This window comes from Anguilla anguilla, chromosome 9 (genome assembly GCF_013347855.1).
Source record: "Anguilla anguilla isolate fAngAng1 chromosome 9, fAngAng1.pri, whole genome shotgun sequence".
NCBI classification, from domain to species: Eukaryota; Metazoa; Chordata; class Actinopteri; order Anguilliformes; family Anguillidae; genus Anguilla; species Anguilla anguilla.
The window spans coordinates 49,660,307-49,685,374 of NC_049209.1; the positions used below are offsets into that span (position 1 = coordinate 49,660,307).

General features: G+C 48.3%; 1 protein-coding gene across 4 annotated transcripts in view; it reads left to right on the forward strand.

Moving 5' to 3' along the window:
- LOC118235703 (cell adhesion molecule 2-like) overlaps positions 1-25,068 on the forward strand; it is a 338,507-nt gene that overhangs the window by 268,427 nt on the left and 45,012 nt on the right. For all 4 annotated transcript variants that reach the window (XM_035433338.1, XM_035433340.1, XM_035433339.1 and 1 more), the window contains one exon: positions 1,040-1,189. In XM_035433338.1, the coding sequence (XP_035289229.1) occupies positions 1,040-1,189 (150 nt within the window). The remainder of the gene's footprint in view (positions 1-1,039; positions 1,190-25,068) is intronic.

Consider the following 25,068-nt stretch of genomic DNA (forward strand, 5'->3'; position numbering starts at 1 on the left):
CCGGGGACAGAGGCATTAGGGCTTATTTCAGTGACCCGTGTTCCCCATCACGAGTGGCTGCTTCCCGGGTAAGGGAGGCGGGGGTGGGGGGGTGTGGGTGGGGGTGGGTGTTTGGGGGAGGGAGGCTATCGTCGGAGGGGGCGCGGGTCTCAGAGCGTCCGGGGGTGATGGGCCAATTTACCACCCGGCTGGCGCTGGTTTTAGCCCTGGAACATAAGCAGCTCTAATTGGGCCGCGATGCCGGTGGAGAGGTGGCGTGGGGAGGGGGGGGGCGGCGGAGTCGTCGAGGAGACCGGTCCCCAGCGTAATTGAGCCGGAGCCTCATTCGTATTCCTTCCCATAATCCTCCTCTCTGTGTTCCGGGGCGGTGCGGTAGCTCCGGCTACGCGGCGGTTATGTTGGCGGAACGCGGGAGTCCGGGACGTGCGCGGCGTTCAGACGCGGCCTTCGCCGTACGGCTGCGTCCAGTCGGGAACGAGCTCACCGCGCGGACACTCGCCGTGCGACGGGAGTCCCGCACGCGGGCACCCGTTCGCTCCGCGTACAGTAGGCGCACGAGGTCCGCTCCCTCCCCCGTGTGGTAAAATGGCCGACCTCTGTCTCCGCCGCGGCATGCGGGCGTGAAAGGCGCCTTAGAATCCTCCGCGTTGGCGCCGTACGCTTTTTTCGGCTCGCTGCAGAGAACCGCCGGCGGTTTTGGAACGGGCCGCACGACCGTACCCTCCGAGCGACTCTAAACCTCGCCGGCCTTTTCCCCAATCGCGTTTTCGGGGGGGCTTAGCCGAGCAGGCTGTACGGTTTTATCTCCGGCAAGGAGCAGTCAGCTTCGCCTCTCACCCCCTCCCCCCCCGCCCCCCCCATCCCCCCCCCCCCCCTGTTTTTTTAGTAACAGCGAGATGTTTCAAACTCGCCAGAGAAAAGGAAATCGGGTCTTGCAATGGACACACTTTCCCCCGGGGGGAAAGATAGGAAAGATTCCCAGCTCTTTAATTTGACCCTCTCTCTCTCCTCTCCCGACCCCCCCCCCCCCCCATCACAGGTGCCCAGTCCCAGTTCCCCATCACTCACAATGTGACCGTGACGCAGGGAGGCACGGCCAACATGACCTGCCGCGTGGAACACAATGACAACACCTCCCTCCAGTGGTCGAACCCGGCACAGCAGACGCTGTTTTTCGGAGACAAGAAAGGTAAGCCCCCCCGCCCCCACCCCCGTCGGTCCCTGTGCTCTCCTCGTCCTCGTCTTCTCCGAGCGGTACCTCCTGCTGGAATACTGTCTCTGAGATTGTTTTCTTTAGACTAAATGTTGCAACTAGGATACCTCAGGCTGAGGTCTGTCTGCAGACCTACAGGGAAGGTGCATATTAGCCAAAGCTACGTTTCTGATTGATAACAGGAAGTATTTCACTTTATTTGTATTGTTTTTGCAGAGGGATGCTAATGTTTGGAATAGTTTGCTAGACAGTGTAATGGCAGCACAGACTCTTGAGGTGTTATTGAGACTATGCCTGACACAGAGCTAGTTATTCCACAGTCCAGCAGATACAGAAGTATGCATGAGATCACTAGCATATTGTGGAAAGGTTGAGTTGGCTCATTGTGAAAGGGTGAACTTGCACATTGTGTCAAATTCTGCTCAGCGCTACTTACTTCTACTGCTCTAGTCAGAGTATAAATGCAGTTGTCTGCATATGGTCATAAATTGTGGGTTTGAGCATATGTTTGGCCAGTCTGTGGTAAGGGGCGTTTGCTGAAAAGCATCCCCGGTCGTTAACTGGGTCATTGTTCTCGGAGAGGTTGGCAGGCGCCAGTGCGGACAGTGGGCAGGACAACGGGCCTGGATGGGTGGACCGGGTACCGCATTCTCCTCATCGAACATTCTTATGGTGATGATGTCATTCTGCATCTGTTGCTTCGCCTGTCGCGTGCTGGGCTGAGTCTTTACGAGCCCCTGCATTCCAGCAGGGGGGGGGGCATGGAGGGGAAGCTCTGGCTTGAAGCTCGGGTCAGAAACCAACACTCCCCACGCCCCCCAACCTGACCCACCACACCCCACCCACCCACACACACCCACACACACACACACACACACACACACCCCCATGCCACTTCCATCCGCAGAACCAGGGGAACAGGCTCTGCTGGAGATACAAAGGATTCCGCGGTTGGGGGTACACCCAGTCCCAGCTCAACCTGAGAGAGAGAGGGGGGGGAGAGAGGAGGGGGATTCGTGAGGGGGGGAGAGAGAGGGGGGGGGGATTTGCGAGGGGGCGGGGGGGGGATGGATTGCAAGGGGGGGAGAGGGGGAGATTCGCAAGAGGAGAGAGAGAGGAGGGGGATTTGCGAGGGGGAGGGGGGGGGGATTCGGGAGAGGAGGGGGATTTGCTGTTTTGTTGCTGTGTTTGCTTTCAGGTGGCTCTTTCAGGCTGTTTCCTGCCAGCTTCTGCTCTGTTGTCAATCCCAGAATTCCCTGTAAAGAGCCCCCTTCCTGAATTATGCATTACCTTGCCCACCGAGCACCACGGCCAAAAAACTCCTGCACATGTGCTTGTATATGTACTCACTCGCACACACACACGCGCGCACACTTGAATGAATAAGAAGTACGTGTCTGTGTTCTCTGGGACTGGCTTCTTCTCCTACCACCCAGAATCCAGTCTGTTATTCTAGATGAGAGCCAAATGCTGAGCCTTGTCCCTCACAGTGCTACCTCTCCACGTTCTGCTTTCACACTCCCTTACAGCTGTGACCCACAGGAAACGCTCGTACCACGGTGTGCCACAGTTACATTCATAATCTCTGCTATAATTATGTAATTATGCGCTCAATAGAGAATGCCCGTGGAGTTTTATTTTACAGTGTATAAATTCTATCCACCCCCCGCCAGGTAATATAAGCAAAAGGGGTATTATTAATATCGCCTCTATGGTTAGTATTCATTTTTTAAATGGTGATTAATTTATTTACATTCTCATATCTCTACAGAGATTTGTTTATTCTTTGCATCTGTTGAAATATCAGCTGAATCTTCATATTTGTTTTTATCAAACTGCATGGTTAACATTGCATTATTGCCATGGAATGCACAGAACTATCAGCTGACCAACTGTAACCGCAACATGCGGTTTTACTTTAGCCTTGCCCTGCCCCAGGGGGGTTATGGGAGCTGTAGTTTTTCTGGGAGTGAGCTGGGAGCTGACGGCAGCCGCGACTCCCTGGCACTATGTAGCAGGCCTCATTTCAGTAACCGCAGGGTGCAGGGAATGACTTCACAGTTTGATGGCCTTTGTACACCTTTATTTATTCAAGCATTCACTCATACGGCCATTCCAAAGTGGGAGAACTTTCTGAACCATTTCCCAAAACAAGACTTGTTGACTCAATATATTAGCCTAATGCTTTTTAAGGAAAGGGGCGGACATACATGTACCACATGTCTGAAATGCCCCGATTTGCATACTTGCAGCGTACTGGACCAAGAATACCACTCTTCTGGGTGGCTTTTTCCTCTCCTCTTACCGAGGAGATCTGCTAGCAGCAAACAGACGTTATGAGCGGACATTAGCTAATGGCGTCCATCTCAGTGTTATCAGGAAGCTCTTTTACACAGTGAGCTGTCAGTGTGTGGAACGGCTTGCCATGCAATACAGTGAAAGCAAAGACCAGAGTGGCGAGCCAGTTCGGTCTCCATGGTGACTCACGGTGCTACCTGGTTAACGGTACTACGGTAAACTCAACTGCCTATTGGTTAAAGCCTGATACAAATGTAAAATAACGTGTTTGCTTATAAAGATCTTTTCTGTTTTTTTGTTTTTAAAAAGGCCTGGACTAAAAAGTTTGCTTTGGTTTCCAACTTTAAGAGGGGCCAGAGAGACTGCATATGCACAGGGCCCAGAATTTTATGCTACACCCCTGTCTATCAATATATTTTTTTGCACAATATATATTGCAATATATATTGCATTTCCATTAGGGAGCACCTCCCCCAGTGGAGTTGGGGGGTGGGGGGGCATACAGTAAAATCCATTGAGAGAGTGCAGTCACAGAGACCGGCCCCGGGCCAACTGTCTCATTCAGGCCCCTGGAAGTCAGGTATGCTAATGGCAGCCCTAGGGAATAACACAAATAGATTCCCGGTGCATTGTGGGAAACGGTAACGGTGGGGTTGGGGGAGAGATGGAGCTGAATGTAGATACGTTTTTTTTTTTTTTTCCGGGGACGGGACGTCGTGAAAAAGGGCATCTGCCAAATTTAGCGCAGAGGTGGGTGGTACGTGGGAGGAGGGGCGGGGTGACAAGGGTGTCCTGCCGCTCAGCCGAAAATATGAGGTCTGGAAAGCTTAGTGATTCAGTTAGGGTAATCACATTATGCTCCAACCTGGTGATGTCATTTCCTGCTCGGTAGCACTGTACCGAGGCGTGTCCTTGCTAGACTGTCTCTTTGCATAATTTGTATTGTGCTTCCTCACAAGCTGTGTGCTGACAGTATTTCTTGAGAGCACAGTAATGAAGGGAAAATGGGCGGGGCCCTGCAAGAATCGTCATGGCGACTGCATATGAATAGCATGTTCCTGTCTTGTTTAACTTCAATTTAAAAATTTACATAAAAAGTGCCATCAGGAAAATCATACAAGCATATGTATTGGGGAGCATTTACTCTAACGTTCCAGAATGTTCTGAAAACCAAGAATTCCTCTTGGGAAAGAAAATCAGCTCCTGACATTCCTTGCGTTAGCTGCAGCTCACGCGCCCCCTTCTGAATCAGTGTTGACGATCGATGGAAGGATTTTGTTTCTCTGACCAACAAATTAAGGAATTCAGAGGTAATATTGGGTACCTAATTTTTGCATTCGCACATAATTCGTTTCTCTGCACGTACTAGCTATTGATGTCTGCTCCGCCATTGTTTAATTGGTCCAAAAATACGATCTGGACCGGCCAGTGCCCTGGTGGTCACCGTGTAACTGTGACACGGATGACCTCACAGAACCACGGGCGCGGCGTATCGACTTTGACTGACTTCTCACATCCCTCTGGAGAAGAGGTCGCTGTCAGTCAGCTTGTTTGTCCAGTGGTCTGTGAAGGAGGAGGGGATGGAGGGGGTTGAGACTCACTCTGGTCTGCAGCCGAATGTGCAGCTTCCCCCCCCGCCCCACCCCTTAGACTTCTGTATGGGCTCACGGTAGGAGAACGCGTGATGAATTCATTATTTCTCCCGTCTCCTCTTGACGTGAAGCATGTCCAGAGCGCGGAAGGCTGCCAGCCCACAGCATGTGAAAACACTTCCTAATTGGTCATCGTCAAGACTCCGTGATGTCACAAAACACTGTGATGTCACAGATAAATTTAGAACCAGAAATCCTTTATTATTATTATTATTTTTTCCATCAGTCTGCAACCTGGCAACTTGAACAGCCCACAGAAATGAGGAGAGCATGTGATTGGTTTCACAGTCTCTTGAGCTGGGTTGCGGTCAAATTTCAGATCTGGTCACGTTCCGTCAGGTGTCACACTCAGCTACGAACGCCCTTCCACGTCTTTGACCTTCACCCGGGCCAAAAAGTGACAGAGGGCCCGAAGTGCCCGAACACGGCTTGGAAAGAGGGATGGGTTGACGACAGGAGGGTCGTAAAACATTTGGTCTTTTTGCTGAATGGCGACAGGGCCGAATTAAGGCCAGGAAGATTGAGGGAGGGAGGGAAGGTGGGGGGGGGGGGGGGGGGGGGGAGGGTAGGGCCAATTACACAGACCCAGGTCGCGAGCAGGCTTATTAGCGGAGTCATCCCTCACCCTGGATGAGTCAGCGGTGTTGGCGGACATGCAGAGCAGGGCGGATTCATCATTATCGGCCGGGGGGCCTGACTGATGCTCGGGCCTGAGCTGTCAAACACACCCCAGAGTACCGTCTCAGTCTGAGGAGGTGTCAGCTGTTTCCACACACACACACGCACGGACGGACACACACACACTCTCTCACACACACACACACACTCATACATAAACACGCACAAACACACCCACACACGTACACACACACACGTGCACACACACACTATCATGCACATACACACCTGCTCTCACATATGTACACACAGACATATACGCATGCACTCACATACACGCACACACATACCCATATACGTACACAGGCACACACACACACACACTCACACACACAGTAAGTTAATTCAACAGTAAGTGATTTCCGGCTGATTTTTTATGAAATGATCTGAAACTTTAGGGCCTGAGATGTCTGTTCCTCCCCTCCATTAGTGCCTGGCGTCAGGTGCGCCCTTCATCGCCGTGCCCACTCCACACAGCGCTCTTTACAAACCGAATCAATGATTCATGCGGACAGCGCTTCCGCAAAATGACGGAAAGCTTTTAAAATGAATACGAGAATAAATAAATAAAAGCCAGCGAAGACGACGCCGCCGTCATCGTGAATCCATTACCCGCCGTAACCTGATTTTACATCCGTCCGCCCGCCCGCCTGCGCGTTCTCGCCCGTCCCGACCGCGCCAGCCCCCTCCTTCTCTGGCGTTCCTGGAAGGCTGCCGCGTCGTTCCGTCGACCCGATTCATCAGCGCACCTCTTCTGTTTTTAAACCCAACCCCCCCCCCCCCCCCCCCCCCGACCAGACCAACCCTTCCCTCTATTAAATGTCTGGCTGTGCTTTTGGCCACAGTACAAAGCCACTCCTTATCTTTCCAATAACGGTTACAGTGGTAAGCTCGCCTGAACTCTTCAAACTGTTCATTTCCCTCTCCGATTTCTTCAGCGTTTTTCTCCCCCCCCTCCCCCCCCCCCCCCCACACACTTTCATCATTTCCCCATTCTCATTTTCAGGGGGAAATAAACATACTTTATAAACAGAGTGGTAGGTCCTCTGTGTTTCTGTTCTCTCCTGCGCGTTTATGCTGTGGCTTTCATAGCGCGCCCAATCGATTAGCATGTCCAGCCAGGCCATTTTGCAGTTTTCAGAACAACTTCTGAAACAGGTCGGAAAGTGCCAGGTTTTTTAAAAAAAACAAACACTGATTATCCCCAAATTTACAGCTGCTGTGGTTTGTGTGCTTTACATGCCTTGACAGAGTTTTAAAATGGACGAATATCTGGAAATGTTATCTTTTTACCTGATTGTTGCCATATGTACGGTAAAGAGAAGCCATGATATGATATGATACGATACAATATGATCAGTCTCCTGAGAAAACCTTCTCTGAAACAACAAAATAATACAGCATCAGGGTTTAGTCACATGGGTTTGAGATACGAGGCATTTATGGTACATAAACATGTGTAAAGATGTCAAAACTGATGCAACAACTGACAGTGTGTGACAGTGATACGATATACACAATATGGATATGGTATGATAAGACAGGATATGGTCCAGAAGACTTAATATATGATATTGTTATTTATTTAGTGGCTACACGTGTCAGTTTGCCATTATTTTTGTTGAATTTTTTGTTTCTTTCTTATCACAGTCAGTTGGGTCTGCTTGAGTAGTTTTTCTATATTCTTTGCTTTTCTTCGGTGTTTAAATTACTGCAGTACTTTGAAACTTTTGAGTTGATCCCTGCCCCAGACCCTCTCCAACTCATGCATGGGAACTATTAATAATGCGCATACATTTTCATTGTTATTTATGATTCATCCCATAGCAAACAGAAGCAGGGAGAGGTTTCGGGATTGTACCTGAGAGCCGTTTGACCGAGAGCCAATAAAAACCTGTATGAAAGCAATCAGAGTACCGCCTAAAAAGATATAAAATTACCGCGTGAAATTGGTGTGGGAATTTAGACCCCAGAATTTATTAATCTTCCTGAATTTTCTCATTCAAAGTAACGGAAAGCGAGTATTTATGTATATATGTATTTTTTTTTTTTTTTTTTTTTGTTGTGGAAGTGAATTTACTTCTCAATAAAACCTCCGGGTTGCAGTACTTTAGCATAATGGCATATAAATCACCGGCTCGCCGCTGTCTGAACCGGGCCCTGGCGGAGATTTGTAAGCGGAGGCTCCATTATCGTAGCGGCTACGTGCCGCCGTTTTGCGCTGCGGCTACGCCGCCCAGCCGGGGGTTTTGGCGGTATAGACGGGCTTTAATTGAAACGCCGCCGCCGCCGCCGTCTCCGTCTCGGGCGAGATTGATGGCTCTAGGCCCGGACGAGCGTCACTGAGGGGCTCGGAGGCAGGCTTAAGTGTCGGTCCGTGGCCCCGGAGCATCCGTCTACGATAGCATCCGCGCACTTACCGCTTACATTATGAAAACGACGCCGTTCCCGTGTACCTGGGTAGCGATACCCGCCAGCGCCGTCGCCTTTTTAACGGGGTACACGAAAGATGAACGTGGCTTATCTGGCAGCGGCAGGGTCCGGCGGCTTAACCAACCTCCCCACCAAGTTTCAGAGGGACCATTCAGTTCTGTTTGTTTTTGGACTGACCAGCGATGGGAGTCCTCCAGCAACAGGGTAAATGGGGAGAAAACAGTAAAAGACAATAAAATAGAAAGAGTGAAGACAGGAGCTTTGGCAGACATATCTCTGAGGTGCTAATATGGGGAAAGACCAGGAAATGAGCTTATATATCAGTATGTCACTATTATGTGTCTGTGCAGAAACATCATGCAACTTTTGACGGGAAAAAATTAGATACAGGGGTTTTCCTAAAGGAGAAAACAAGGGTGCACCTGTAGTCTATTCATGATTCTTTTTATCAAAAATGAAAAAAATGAATTACTTGCATTTTATTTTCAGGTTTAGTCATTTTAACTGAAGGTAGGATAGCGTTTCTCTTGCGTGTGTCCTCATGTTAAACTTCTCTAGAAGAATCCCTGATGTCTCTGAATCCCCCTGATACGCCTGTACTGTGTGCATTTGTGCATCTGTGTGGTGGCTCATTTTCGTCGGAGGAAAATAAGAAAATGAAAAAAGGTCAAAGTTAGAATGGAAATGGAAATTGTATTTTTTTTGGAGCCGCTCTTTGAATTTTGGGGACTCTGAGGAGTGACGGTCGGTCACGCTGTGGCAGGGTGTGCGTCTGTCCGTCCGTCCGTCCGTCCGTCCGTCCGCCCGCCCGCGCGGGAGTTTATCCTCCTGACGGACGCACGAGCACAGCTGTTTAACCGTGCGTGGAAACGCGAGCGGTGAGGGTTTTGGCATTCACCGTCAAAAGACTCTTTTACCCTGATTTTGCATATCATTAAAATATATAACAAACGAAATGCTGCCACGTTACGGACCGTAAGCAGCTGGAGCGTGTGTGGGGGGGGGGGGGTGTGTGTGTGTGTGTGTGTGCATTGAGTGGTTAGGCGTGTGTGTGTGTGCACGCATGTGTGTGTGTGTATGTGTGTGTCTGTGTGTCTGTATGTATGAGAGAGAGACAGTACTCATCATATGAGGGTAGACCAAGATAATTGTTCATTTGAAACAATTCTGATTCTGCAATAAAGCATCTCTGTGGCAGTGTCACTGTTAAGAGCAAAATTGAGCTGAACGGAACTGAACTGAACTGAACTGAACTAAACTGAACTGAACTGATTTGACTTGAGCTGAACTGAATTCAATCGAATCGATTCGAACCAAACCAAACATTTTTTTTAAATAAATGAGATGCCTGGCCCTTTAACTGACTCTGACCAGGTGTCCACCACTCTTGGACGCCGCCAGGACTCCCCACAGGTGGGCTGGGCGTCGGCCAGGTGTCCTCAGCTTCCTCTCAAACCCACAGGTAGTGAAAGCTGTTTGCAGGTGATGCTGGTGCCAGACTCAGCTCGCCCTCCTGTTTTTTTATCTCCAATATCTAGTTATTGCCTTCAGCTTTCCTGTCTCAGATGGCCCATTTTATAAAAGCCTGAACTCGGACCCGCCGTTAATACGGAGTTGATATTAATATTTCGGGAGCCAGGAGCGATGGTTCAGACGCGTATGAATCTTAATGTGTCCCAGTAGTGCCCAAAATACTTTCTCTCCGGATTTTTTTTTTTACCGTCTCCATTTCTTGTTTTATTTTTGTTGTTATTTAAATGTAAAATGAGGAAATGGTGTGTGCTAGTATTTTCAGCCAGGCAGCGACTCGGCGGGGGGGGGGGGGGGGGGGGTTGGGGGGGGTTCTATTGAAAGGTAAAGTCAGCCTGATTTCCTTAAGTAATGGGTGCTTGACTCCATTCCAGGAAGGGAAGTCTGTTTCCTGGTTTTTGTTCCAACCAATTATTCTAGCTTCATTTCATGCACAGCTATGTAGACTGCTGCTGTATGTATACAGCACTGCTGGATACGCTGAGGATATGCACAAAAACAAAAGGTCTGCTCGTGTGTAACATCACATTGCATTACAGGCATTTAGCAGACGCTCTTATCCAGAGCGACTTACACATTACAGTTTACATAGCAATTACATTGCATCCATTTATACAGCTGGACATATACTGAAGCAATGCAGGTTAAGTACAGCACCTTGCTCAAGGGTGCAATGACAGTGTCCTACCCTGGTATTGAACCTGTGAGCTTTAGGTTACAAGACCAGCTTCTTTCCCATTATACTGCACTGCCCTAATCCCATATTGTTTTTTTTTTGTAGGAACATTTTTAAGAACAAAAGTAAGAATAATTAACGAAAAGTTTTGTGAAAGGGGCCCAGTGTGGGAGAGGGATTTAGAGAAGAGAGATGACAAAGTGGGAGAACGAAGAAGAAGAGAGAGATGGGGAGAGATGGAGATGTCAAGGCAAAAAAGTTAAGTCAGCTAGAGTGGGAGAGAGGTGATGGAGAGGAAAGAGAGATGAAAGGTAAACTGTAAGGATAGACAAAGAGATAGATGGGGATGGGAGAAAGATAGAGAGATGAAGAGATTGAGAAAAGCGAGAAAAGAAAGAGGATGAAAAAGAGATGAGGTGGAGCCAGTTGGAGAGATTGAAACAGTGCAAGGAGAGAGAGAGCAAGAGAGATGGAGAGAGAGATGGAGAGATGGAAATAGTGCAAGGAGAGTGATGGATAGAGAGAGGTGGAGAGATAGAAAATGTAAGGACAGAGATAGAGATAGAAACAGTGCAAGGACCGAGAGAGAGATGGAGAGATATAAAAAGTTAATGGAGAGAAAGAGAGGGACAGAGGGGGAGAGAGATGGAGAGAGAGAGCTAGAGAGATAGAAATAGTGGAAGGAGAGAGCGATGGAGAGAGAGATATGGAGAGAGAGAGAGAGGTGTGGAGAGAGGGAGAGAGAGGTATGGAGAGAGGGAGAGGGAGAGAGAGAGGTATGGAGAGAGGGAGAGGGAGAGAGAGAGGTATGGAGAGAGGGAGAGGGAGAGAGAGAGGTGTGGAGAGAGAGGGAGAGAGAGGTGTGGAGAGAGGGAGAGAGAGGTATGGAGAGAGGGAGAGGGAGAGAGGGAGAGATGTGGAGAGAGGGAGAGAGAGAGGTGTGGGGAGAGGGAGAGAGAGAGGTGTGGAGAGAGGGAGAGGGAGAGAGAGAGGTGTGGAGAGAGGGAGAGAGGGAGAGAGGGAGAGAGAAAGAGGGAGAGAGATGAATGTAAGCGCTCTAATGAGTCAGCGGCGGTTCCCTGGCTGTGCTGGAGGGCGTCTGTCTCCCAGCAGCCCGCGCTTATCCAATCATTAATAACGGCGGATTCGGCCTCCGCTGCGGCCCCCTCTCTCTCTCCTCCAGCCCTCTCTCTCTCTCTCTCTCTCCGCTGGCCCCCTCTCTCTCCTCCGGCCCTCTCTCTCTCCTCTGGCCCTCTCTCTCTCTCTCTCTCTCTCTCCCTCAGCCTCCTCCGGCCCTCTCTCTCTCTCTCTCTCTCCTCCGGCCCTCTCTCTCTCCTCCAGCCCCCTCTCTCTCTCTCTCTCCCTCAGCCTCCTCCGGCCCTCTCTCTCCCTCTCTCTCCCACAGCCTCCGCTGGCCCCCTCTCTCTCTCCTCCAGCCCCCTCTCTCTCTCTCTCTCGCCCTCAACCTCCGCCGGCCCTCTCTCTTCCACAGGCTCCCTCGGCCCTCAACTGCCGGGCCGTCCGCAGGGCCCACCGCCCGCCCCCCCCGCTCCCCGCCCCAGCAGAGCAGCGGCCCCCCACCAGGGCCCTGACGGATGGCACGCGCGCGCCCCCCAATCCGGAAGATTCCATCATACATTACGGCAATTAGGCGGGTCGGCCTGCCGCGGTCAAGAGGAGCGGGGGGGTGGGGGGTATGGGGGGATGGGGGATGGGAAATGGGGGTTGAGGGGGGTAAGGGGGGTTGGGAACACTGCTGGGTTTGTCTGAGAAGAAGAAGGGGGGAAAAAAACGGTGTCGGCCATATGTCTTCCGTTTAACTGAGGAACCTTTCCTTTAATGCGCTGCCAGCTTATGAATTATTACCATTTGGAGGGTATGGAAATGGAGGCCTGGCCGTCCGAGGCGATATTCATTACCGTTCGCTTCCGTTTTATCCGCCTCGTTCGGGAGGGGTGGGGTGGGGGAGGGAAGGGGGGGGTAGGGTGCGGGGGAAGGGGGGGGGGGGTGGGGGAGGGAAGGGGGGGGTAGGGTGCGGGGGAAGGGGGGGGGGCGGGGGAAGGGGGGGGGGGGGGGGGGGGCGGATGAATCGAGTGGGTAGCAGCCGTTGCGGCGAACTCGAGTGGAAAAAAAAAAAAAAGTTAGCGGGAGCCATTATAGTCGGAGTGTTTGAGAACATTTTAATCGGTTTAGCGCGCGCCGCCGCCGCCGCGTCGCTCCGAAGCGTTGCCGTGGACGCGAGCGCGGGGCGCTTTTATGTAAACCTGAATGAAGCGCTGATTGGGAACGCCCACACCTACGGCTACACCTGGAACGGGTTTTTTTTACGAAAAGCGCTAATCGCGGAAACGATTCCGCGCGCGGTTACAGCAAGCCGCTGAGCGACTCGCCGGCCAGGTGGCAACACGCAGTCGGGGGCGGTGGGGGGGGGGGGCGGTTATGTCGAGAAAGCGTTTCCCGCGTCGCAGTGACACTGAACGCGTATCCACAGTCAAGGTCGCGCTTGGCCTACGTTGCCTTTTCTTGTCGTTGCTCCCGGTTGTTATTCTAACTTCTTGCAGCACGAAGATCGCCCGTCGATAATCGGTCCTTGTGCTCCGCTCCCGTAGAATCGCTTCTCAAGGTCGGACCGCTTCCGTTCCGTGCTAATTGGCGACGCTTAGATCCGCCTCATTCTCAGACCCTTCGTCGGGATGCTGAATTGCTTTCCCACCTCTTTGTCTGCGCTCCGCTGATGTTCCCGCACAATGGCAGCGCGAGTGGAATCGCACGTGGCCTTGCTCCTGCAGCGTTTCAATGGGAAGACCCTCGGCAGCGAACCGGGGAGGTTTGAAAGAGGCGCTGGGCTTCGGTGCGAATACACCTGCGGCCTTTAACATACAGCTGTGTGCATGTGCATACACACACACACACACACACACACACACACACACACACACACACACACTCACACACACACATACACACACACAACCACACTCACACACAAATATGCACATACGCACACATGTGAAGACATATGCATGCAAACACATTCACACGCATACACACACACATGCAGATGTACACATGCACACACTCATGCACGCACACATACACACATATACACACATGTGAAACACATGCATCCTAACACATGCAGACACACACTCAGACACATGCACACACACACGCACACACACGCACACTCCATCTGGTTCAGTAATGCATCCCCGTCTCAGGCAGCTGTTGTGGGAGAAGCTGGGCTTACACACTGAGCCGTTTGTTCGCGTTCACAGGAAAGGTCAGCCATGCGTGGCCCCGGCTCGCTCTTCGCCGTACCAGACGGCGGGGGGGGGGGGGGGGTCGTCCCTGCGTCTTCCCGCTTTACCCATAATCCTCTGATCCCGGGTCTGTGGGACCTCGGTCTCCAACCCCGGCTGCGTCGAAGCCGGCTCCCCTCATTAGCCTGCATAGGAAATCCCACATCTTCCGCTACACACACCGTAACCATAGCGCTCAGAACCTCCCATCCAGAGGGGGCGCCAGAGAGCCGGGGATGGGATGGGTAGTGGCACAACATACCCCCCCCCCCCCCCAAATTTCAGGGGTGCAGCTCTGAATATTCCAGTGGCGCTTCTCTCTCTCGTGTTTAGTTCCTCCAGCACGGTACTCCTGTTCCCCCGGTGCACAAGAGCGAGGCTCCTCTCCTGTAGCTCAGCCGTGACGGCATGCAAATACACCACCGCTGGGACTGTCCAAACCCCCAACCCCCACCAACCCCCCACCAAACCCCCCCCGTACACATCGACCATCAGAGTTATTCCGCTGCATGCACTGTCACATCTTAGAATGTGGCCGCATGTAAAAATGCATACCTACGTGTTTATTTATGCAGTCAGTCCATCAATTTTAATGCTCTGTAGCCTCTTCACACTGAAGGGGTCCTGAGGTGCGGAGCACTTAGAGCCGAATAGCAAATACAGTCAGTCTCATAAAAATTCAGTCGTATCGCATCAAAATTCAGTCGCATCGCATAAGAGCGCAGTTGCAGAGAAATGTATTTGGTTGGTTTTTAAAAAAATAGGTTGTCCCCCCCCCCCCCCCCCCCCAGCATTTCTGATCTTAGGTGGATGAAACAGAGAGCGGTTTCAACTTAGTGACTGACGTAATTTAGATCCATATCATCTTAAAATGCATGCAGTACATTTGCAGCAGAAACAGAGTGGTTCGCACTTTTGTGAAATGTAAAATGCACTTCTTCGAGAGTGGCTTTGACTGAAAGTGTCTCCAAAATGATTACATTTTAATTGCTTGTTTGTGGAACTCAGTTTTTTTTTAAAGTACAGTTGCACGTGTTTGAATTTTATAATTTTCTTTTTAAAAAAAGTTTGGAAGTGGATGTGATTTCACTGAAATCACCTCGACTAGAGTATGCACCGATGAGGTGGGGGTGGGGGGGTGGAGGCGGGGTTCAAACGATTGTGACAGCTGTGTCACCTTTCACAGATCCAGCTATCATTCCATATGGTGACATCACAGAATTACCTGCACTGACAGTAACCATGGACACGCTTTTAAAAAAAGGTGTCCATGGTTACTGCCAAAGTTTTTCAAAAGCTCATTAATATATGTGGCTTAGGCGAAATGTGAGAGTACATACAGTAAACCGTTGGCAACTTGAAGTATTAAGAGCAGAATTTGGCATCGAATTCGGAAACGCATAAAGGCTTGTGGAATTTTGGGTCCCTGTCCGTGCTGTGTGAATACACACCGTGCCCAATTAGCTAATTACCTGTTTGCATTGGTGATGATTCGCTCATGGATCAGACCGCAGTAAAGCATTTAGGGACCCTTGAGATCTTTGGCTGTCATTTGTGAGCTCACTGAACGTTGCTGCAGTGTGACATTGTGCGCGGTAAACAATTTACTTTTAATTAAAGAATTAAAAGTGGACTTTGGCGTGAAATCCTGAATTTTATACTTCCCTGCTTTAAGTGGATGTGAAAATCACAAACCCTATTCCCCCCCCACCCCACAAACCCCCCGCTCCACCACCTGATCCCCCTACCTGTCCCTCCAGGTCTTATTTTTGCTTGGGCCCTTTTAGAACTGTGTTTACCCAGCTCGGTCCCCGAGTCCCAGAGTCCTCGTCACATCAGGAAAGACGAGCAGAAACGAGCGCCCGGTGGCCGTCCCCTCAGTGCCAGACGCCTTCTCGGCCTCTAATGGGATTTAAAGTGCGACACGTCAATGGAGGCCAAATGGAGCCGTAATGGCCGCCTGCCGGTGGCCAAATGGAGCCGTAATGGCCATTCGGCAGTGCCACTCTCCTGCCTGCCTGCCTCTCAGGCTATGTGGAGAACACAGGGGCTGTTTTATTTATTTTATTCCCTTCTTTTCTTTTTTTCATTCAGACGTAAAACTGCAGCCATTAACACCCGTTTAATCCTGCTTGGCTCTTGCCCCTTGTGAATCTTTTTTTTTTTTTTTTAAAGCACCCAAAAAGTGATATTTTAGCATTTCTGCTTTCGGATGACCAGAATAGGCTTCCAGAAACTTTTCTCCAATATCTGAAACTATTCAGTCTCAGACATATAAAATATTCATACGGCACAATTAAATTTTTTTTTCCCCCCCGCTCGCTCTCTCGCTCAGCTTAGTCTCCCCCCTCTGCTCGGAAATACTGAAGTTCAGACTCTGACATTTAAAGCTGGCCTGAGTTGTGTCTGAGTGGTGATTCACGGTATTGGTAAGTAATAATCAGAGCCGTAAACACGCCGGCCCGGCTAAACCGAACCGGCGAGGAACTGAGAGGAGAACTCGTAAAGCTCTAAGAGGTGCTGTTGCGGTTGATATCGCTCGTTTCCGTTCCTTGTCTTTTTGAATAGCAGAAAGCCCGAGAAACTTCTTATGTTTTATAGGACCTGCTTTGTGCTTTGCTTCAGACTGATGTAGGGCTCCCTTAAAGGGACAACAGAGCTTTCTCTCTGGACTCTCTGTATATGGGACAGGTTAGTAAATCCTTTTATCCGCAGGATGTAGAGGGGAGAAGCATGCCTGGCTGCACTGGACTTAGACCGTTTCACCGCCATTTTTCAATCGCCCTTATTGCTGTCTGAAGGACAGAGGAACGCAACAACCTTGCAACTGTTGTAGTCTGTATTCCCGGTCACTTGTCTCCCCAGTACTGTCTCTGTGTCTGTGTTCCCTGAGCTGCTTCACTCCCCTGTACTTGTGTGATTTCACTATTCGGGTGGTTCCGGGTTTTCGTGGTTTCCCCCCTTCTTTCCAGTCTCGCTTTACTTACTTCCTGCTTATTTCTAGTTTTACTCATTTCTACTAATCCCTACTAATTTATAGATTGTAAAGTACTAACCTCACTAATATACTAACATGTGAATATTACTAATGGACTAACACACACTAGTTTTGGGTTTTTGATAGTTTAGATCACTATACTAATACATTAACCAGTCTCTCCTTTTCCATGCTGCGCTGTAGCTCCGCCCCTTTTCTTTCTAGCCTGCTCTAACGCTGAGTTCTGCAATTGCCTGCACCTGTCTTTTGCTCTGACTGCACCTCTCTCTCTCTGCACGCGTTTTACCTGCTTAACCCAGGCCGTCTATTATCATTGTTGTCTATGTGATTCCAGTCCGCGTTTTGTCAGTCCCCTGTCATTTCATTAGTTATCCTAATGTTCTTCACCTGGATGTTGTTTGTTACTCCTCCCTCACTCACTTAACCCCTCCTTGATTGTTACCTTCCCCAGTGTATAAATGTCAGTCTTTTCCACCAGTTCAGCGTCAGAACGTTGATCGAATTCATTGTGCCGATTGTTAGTAAGCCTTTGTCTATCGAGATTCCTGCGACACCCCTTTGTACGACTTCGAGTTTGCCTGCCCCTTTTGGTTTTGTTTGCTTCTGGTTTGACCTTCGCTTTGCCTTGACTTCTCTTTTGCCTGTCCCTTTGTACCTTCGCCACTCTGATCTCCTGGTTTTTGATTTTTTGCCTGTTTTTTCACTATTCTTTTGGAAACTCGATTCGGCACCGTCCTCTCTCTGATTACCTGGCTTCGAACCTCGGACTGAATAAAGACAACGTTTTTTGGATTTCCCTGGTCTGCGTGTGGGTCCTTACACAGAACATCACAGCAACTTTGGCTGGCGGTTCTTCTTCCTCCTCTTCCTCTTTATATTACGTTACTGGCATTTAGCATACGCTCTTATCCAGAGCGACTTACACAACTTTTTGCATCCGTTTATACAGCCGGATATATACTGAAGCGATGTAGGTTACAAGACCAGTTCCTTACCCATTATGCTGCACTGCTGCCAGTGTAGTATAATGGGTAAGGGTTCTTCATCTTCTTATTCTTCTTCTTCACCTTCTTCACCTTCTTATTCTTCTTCTCCTCTCTCTCTGTCTCTGTCTCCATTTCTCCCCCCTCTCTCTGTCTCTGTCTCTCTCTCTCTCTTTCTCTTTGTCTCTCTCTCTCTCGCTCTCTCTCTCTCTCTCTCTCTCTCTCTCTCTCTCTCTCTCTCTCTCTCTCCCTCTCTTCAGTCACAGTCGGGCTGTGCTCACTCCGAAGCCGCGCTTCACTCTCCCGGGGTGTTTTCCTGCTAACAGTGATGAATTGTGGGTAAATGAACGTCCTCCGGGCTGCTCAGAGAGCCAGTCTGGCTCCCGTCCTGCACAGATACCCTATTAACTGTCCTGCAGTGGCACTGCGAGCTGAGACACTGCTTCAGCCTAAACGGCTCCCAGGTCTATATATACACTGCCAGCAAAATTGCCTTCAGCCCCTCGGGGGTGGTGTGTGTGTGTGTGTGGTGTGTGTGTGTCTGTGTGCATGCATGTGTGTGTGTGTGTGCGGGTGTGTGTGTAAGCACATGTGTGAGTGTGTATGTGTGTGCGTGGTATGTATGTGTGTGTGTGTGGGGGGGGCGGGGGGGGTCACACTCGTAGATCCCCCTTTCCTTGGACATTATTTTCCACCTTACTTAAGCCTTTTTAAATACGTACAGTATTTTAGATATCTTCCAATTACCCATGATGAAAGCTTACGGGAAAATCACTCTACATTACGGGTGATGACCATAGAAAATTTGATGGCTCATTAATGTTTAATAGTCATTTGTGGGAATAATGATTATTATTGTTCTTACAGTTGGTGGTCCTCCTGTTTGAGTGTTTTAGTAGTGATTGGGGGCTTCCTATTGCCCTGTGAAATGTCTTTGTGACAGTGCCTCTGTAAAAGAGCAAAACCAATAGTAGTATATTTTTTCTGTATAAATGCCTTATATCTGTTACTCCAGCAGTAACTTGTGTGGGGAGTTCATACAGTGTGTTATGAAAGGTTGAACCCCATTGGGCGAGAGGAGGGCCTATTAGGGAAGAGCCGGGACTAGGCAGGCCTGCGTTCCGATTCGCCCTTCCGTACACCGCAGAGGGACTGTTCACCATGGAAGAACAAAAACAAATAAATTAATAAATAAATAGAACAATGTTTCCAATTTGTACAACACCTGTTCCTAAGATCACAGTGAAAGGAAGGAGGTGGTGGTGTTTGGGGGAGGGGGGCAGGGGGTTGTGTTGATTGCTATCACCTGTGTGCAGGGGAAACAGTACCACAAATGTGGCTGAGATTTAGCCATGATTTCCCTGAGGGCGGGGGGGGGGGGGGATGGGGGGGGGGGGATTGCCAAGGTGGGGCTGGGCATGGGCGTGGTCAGTGGCAGAGTGGGATCTACAGTCTTATTACTCTGAATGACACCGTCATCCAAAAAAAAAAACTGTCCGGTCTTATTTAATGGTCATGCTACACCCATCAATGGGGTAGCTGTTAGACTCATCAAGAGATTCCTTTGTATTTTCTCTGTGTTTTTTTCTGGTATGATACCAATCTTGAGTGTAATATAAAGTTTGTACACAACACAATTGGCTTTAAATGGGAACAATAGGTTTAGTGTCTGCCATCCTGTATTCTAAGGTGGTTCATTTTTTTTTCATTACATTACTTAGTTGGTTAGAGTCTTTATTTTCCCTGTGGCCATTTCTTGTGCAGCATGCAGCAGCAACCACTTAACAATAAACGTTCCCATGACAACAGAAAATAATTAAAACGCTGAAAAAAACGAAAACAATAAGAACAAAATAACATTTGTTATTTATTTCTATTACATTACAGTCATTTAGCAGATGCTCTTATCCAGAGCGACTAACACAGATTTAGCTTTTTTATTTTTTATTTTGTTTATTATTATTGCAATTTTTTTTTGTCGTAGTTGGTAATCACAAGCGTAAGGAGTGTGCTGAACAGCTGTTACCGGGGCTGACTGACGCACGCGGTTCGCAGCGGCCAATCATGAGTCAGCGCTGACCAGCTTGCCTCGAGCGAAGCTGCCATGGCATTTAAAATCTCAGCCTTCCTTTACTTATTTTATTTTTACGTTTTCTTCTCAGACAGAGGCCAGTGTTTGGGGGGGGGGGAGTGGATTCATTAAGCATACGCGTCACGCAATGGCACCAGGGTTGCTAGGGAAGAGCTTCACTGGTCTGGTCGTGGTCTGGGGCAGGAAGGAAGAGGTGTCACCGTGCTGGGGTGGGGGGGTGCTCTTGTTTTTGGAGATGCGCAGGACCCTGGGGAGCTGAAGGCCTCCTTCAGAGGAGACACACAGTGGAGAGCTGCCCCCCCCCTCCCCCCCATAGAGCCACAGATCCACGGTACTGCAAAATGCACAGGGCCACAGTGTAGTGGGTGTAAGCAAGCCGTTCTCAAAGTTGCCGTCGGCGATAGCTGTCAGCCCGCTAGCGTTTCGCGAATGAGCAGTGCTACCGTTCGCCGGCTATTTAGCGTTCTCCCGACTGCCGATTCTTATCCCAAGCGCCTCCGCCCGTCCGCCTGCGAGCAGTCCGCCGCAGCGCCGATTTGGGACCTGCCACCGCACCGCACCCGCGGCTCTGCCGGAGAGGGACCGCGAGCGGCCCGCCGGTACGCGTCCCGGTTGGGCTCGGTTCGGTTGTGCGCGCGACACTCTGAGCAGCCGGCTGAGCGGGTGTTCCGGCACTTTCTTTGCCCTGGTTCTGTAAGTGCGTTCGCCTTGTCCTTCCTCTGGGGGAGAAACAAGCGGTAGGTCACGTATGTCTGAAGCACTGTTCTCGGGGCTGCACTGACAGTGGAAGCAGAAAATCATAATGAGGACTTTTTTTGGACCATGGTCCTGCGCCTGGGGAAAAAAAACACAGCATTCCCCGTCTACTTATTAGCGGTGTCGTGCTTCCCCGTAGCGGTAATGCAGCTTCGCTTGAAGTCGCGTTCTTGAAATGAAGATTGTTGCCAGGTTTACGGTTGCTGTTTGATGGTGGATCTGACGACCCCCATTGAAATTCATTTGCACACATCCCAAACTATGATAGTATTCCCTGGATCCAGGATTCCTGGATCTCTCTCTACAGCCAGATTTGAGTACGCTGAAGAACTCTGTGGTGGTTGTCTGTTATGGTAGGTCACGTGGTTAGAATGCTCCCAAAATTTGCATGTTCAATGTAAGTTTATAAAATTCTGTTGCAGGAGACTACATCTGGGTAGTTTTAAAATTCAGTGTGCAAGTGAGAGACTTTATTACCCATTCTGAACGCTGCACATATTTATCAATCATGGTGTAATTTATGGGGTAATTATACATGATAATTAGATGGTTTGTTCGTTCGCTGATAAATAGATGTCGCTATTTTTCTAATGAACATCATTTAGTAATGGGAGAAAAATGTCTGGGAGACTTCCAAACAGCAGCTTGTCTGATCGTACTTAAATGGCCACATCATTGTCAACAGGCAAAAAAATAATAATTATAAGTCAAATAATAAATTCACAGTTATTGTATAATAACTTGTAGGCTTTTTCCTCTTATCGTCAAAGTTTACCCTTATCTTTACCAACTGTGCACAAGTCGAAAGGTCGGAAAAGTATTTCGGGAGTAAACGCACAGGACCTCAAATCCACTCTGCTGGCGACAGTGGGAACGCGATTTCGTTTTCGTTTTTCGAGAGGAGAGGGAGTACGCGTCGAGCGACTTTGCGGTGGCGGTCTGGCCGTTCGCTGGCAGCGGTTCGACGTCTGTTGGCAGCTGGAGAGAGGGAGTTGTTTTTGTGCGTTTCGTTTTTTTTATTTTTAACGGGAAGGTGTTAAGAGAAATCGGTGGTCCCTGCCGTAATTAAACGGGAAAGGGTCTAAGTGAAGTGGACCCAGGCTTTGATGAACAGATATGTACAAAGCCGTGGGGAGCGAGCTCTTGGGTCCCATCAGCTGGTAAAAGTCACATTATTCATTTCTACATGTAAGTGCCTTAGGGCTAGTTTCTTTGACTTGCAGATATTTTCTGTAAGAAAAGAAAGAAAAACAATCTGGTGACCCTCCAGGGAAATCACATGAAATGCATCATTAATAAATCACTTTATTCTTAAAAGACTTGGCAAATTCCAAAATCCGTCCAGTTTTCTTTTTATTTTAATATTCACAGGAAGCTGATTTCCCTCTACTCCCTCCAGCAAATAGTGTTATGCAAAGAAGGATCAAGAATGCCAGATATGTGTGTGTGTTTGTGTTGTAGTCTGTATTCCCGGTCACTTGTCTCCCCAGTACTGTCTCTGTGTCTGTGTTCCCTGAGCTGCTTCACTCCCCTGTACTTGTGTGATTTCACTATTCGGGTGGTTCCGGGTTTTCGTGGTTTCCCCCCTTCTTTCCAGTCTCGCTTTACTTACTTCCTGCTTATTTCTAGTTTTACTAATTTCTACTAATCCCTACTAATTTATAGATTGTAAAGTACTAACCTCATTAATATACTAACATGTGAATATTACTAATGGACTAACACACACTAGTTTTGGGTTTTTGATAGTTTAGATCACTATACTAATACATTAACCAGTCTCCCCTTTTCCATGCTGCGCTGTAGCTCCGCCCCTTTTCTTTCTAGCCTGCTCTAACGCTGAGTTCTGCAATTGCCTGCACCTGTCTCTTGCTCTAACTGCACCTCTCTCTCTCTGCACGTGTTTTACCTGCTTCACCCAGGCCGTCTATTATCATTGTTGTCTATGTGATTCCAGTCCGCGTTTTGTCAGTCCCCTGTCATTGAATTAGTTTTCCTAATGTTCTTCACCTGGATGTTGTTTGTTACTCCTCCCTCACTCACTTAACCCCTCCTTGATTGTTACCTTCCCCAGTGTATAAATGTCAGTCTTTTCCACCAGCTCAGAGTCAGAACGTTGATCGAATTCATTGTGCCGATTATTAGTAAGCCTTTGTCTATCGAGATTCCTGCGACACCTCTTTGCCCGACTTCGAGTTTGCCTGCCCCTTTTGGTTTTGTTTGCTTCTGGTTTGACCTTCGCTTTGCCTTGACTTCTCTTTTGCCTGTCCCTTTGTACCTTCGCCATTCTGATCTCCTGGTTTTTGATTTTTTACCTGTCTTTTCACTATTCTTTTGGAAACTCGATTCGGCACCGTCCTCTCTCTGATTACCTGGCTTCGAACCTCGGACTGATTAAAGACAACGTTTTTTGGATTTCCCTGGTCTGCGTGTGGGTCCTTACTCAGAACATATCAGTTTGTCCATGTGTGTGTGTTTGTGTGTACATGCATACATGCATTCCCTCAAATGAATAAAGAATGTTTTTTTTTTTTTAATCTTCATCTTTATGCATCTTTATCTTGATCTTTAAATGTATGCTGAACATTGAGAGGTCCAATGTGACATTATGAAAATGGAACCGTTACACTGGAAATAGTTTGCACCTTAAAAATGCTAATTAAAAAAAAGGTCAGTAGCTTGTAGCTTAGGCAGTAAATTGAATGAGGTGAGCATTTCTGTGTGGACTGGGCGGTGGACATTACACAGAACATGGAACTGTTTTGAAATGGCATCCATATGTCTGAGTGAAGCAAAAAAATGTAAAAATTCAGAAAGAGGACAGACTCCTGCTCTCTTTTAAAAAGAGAACTATGGCTGTAAAGTATACTGTGCTTCTAAAACGATTGTGCCTTTTAAAGCAGGATTCCTAAGAATTTTGCAGTGAAATTTTGATTAGGTCAACACCTGGCTTGTCTGTCTCGGTGACTGAATGGCTTTAAGCTGATGAGACAAATTCAGATCTTCCTGGAAAGAAGCACTTCATATGCTAAGTGTTAAAGCATTCAGTTTCTGGATATGTACTTTTTCATAATGGATTTCTCTTATGACTCTCTGTACTTCATCACTTGAAAGGTTACTAAACAGGAAATTGCTATCAGAAATTTCAAGCTCCAAAAAGTTTGAATAAAACTTTTTTTTTTTTAATTTTTATTAAGTTGGTGAGAAAAAAAAAATCCTGGTAACTTTCAGATCTCAGTATATATATCAGTATATTGTTCATTCTTATTCTAAAAACACAAGGCATTCCAGTTTTTACGGTACGACAGGTTGCATGGATCATAACATTTGACCTGTGAGACCATGAAGACTCTTCCTGTTACGTGGCTGTTGTTTGTTATTGTGCTGTGGCTGCTGGGATTTGTATGCTTTATACTGCAACCGCTTGACCAGGGCTGCTGTTGTTTCAACAATGGGCTGAGAATGGCACCGTTGGCCTGACAGACACATGCAATCATCCATTCCTGTTCCTTTAACAAGGCTGTACTGTGGGTTAACATTCAATTCACATGTGATCAGTGTTGCCAACTATCTCCCCACAGTAAGTAGCTAGCACGTGCTCAAAAAGTCGATACGAAGTCGCAAAATATCTAATTTACATATTTATGACATCGTCGCATACTCATTTGCATATGAAAGTGCGTTTCTCGCCAAGTTGGCAACAGTGAATGTGTCTAATATATGACTACAGGAGCTTCTCCCGATACTTTGCAGTCTCATTCCCAAAAACAAGGCAATTGCATGAAGTGGTGTACAGAGGGGCATGTTCTCCCATTAGGATTTAGGTAAATTAGAGGGGTTTCGATCCAAGGTGTAGTTTTACGTCCTCTTGGGACGGATAATGACCCATTTAGTACCATAAGAAACATTGGGTAAAAGGAGAGGGAGGTCCCTTATGTCAACCAGTGTACACTAGCCCAGGGCAAGCTTATGATATAGTACGCTGTTCCCAGCACACACACACACACACACACATACACACATACATCCAGCTGTTTCATTTTTATTAAAAAAAAGTTTTTTTTAATTTATTTATTTATTGTATTCTCGTAGCCTAGTCTAGGTTCTTGCACATTGAACAACAATACATAGGCTAATTATTTTTAAACACTTTCTCTCTCTCTCCGTATTTTTACCGCCTTCACTTGACACAGTAACAACATTAACTGTATTCTTAAACACTTTTTGAAATATTTTTTCATGTTTATGTACGTCGTCGTTTGGTTGCTGTTGGGACGAAACAGTTGTTCCGGTAAGATCGGGAATGAGTCGCCGTGAATCGAAAGCGGTCCTAAATATCCTAACGACATTAAGTGCGAAAAGACGGATACTCCTCGATGCATAGCGAGAAGCCCCTGCAGTAGTCTCCTCATCAAAGGTTAGCCTCACACCTTTGATGTGGATGTTTTCATCCACGG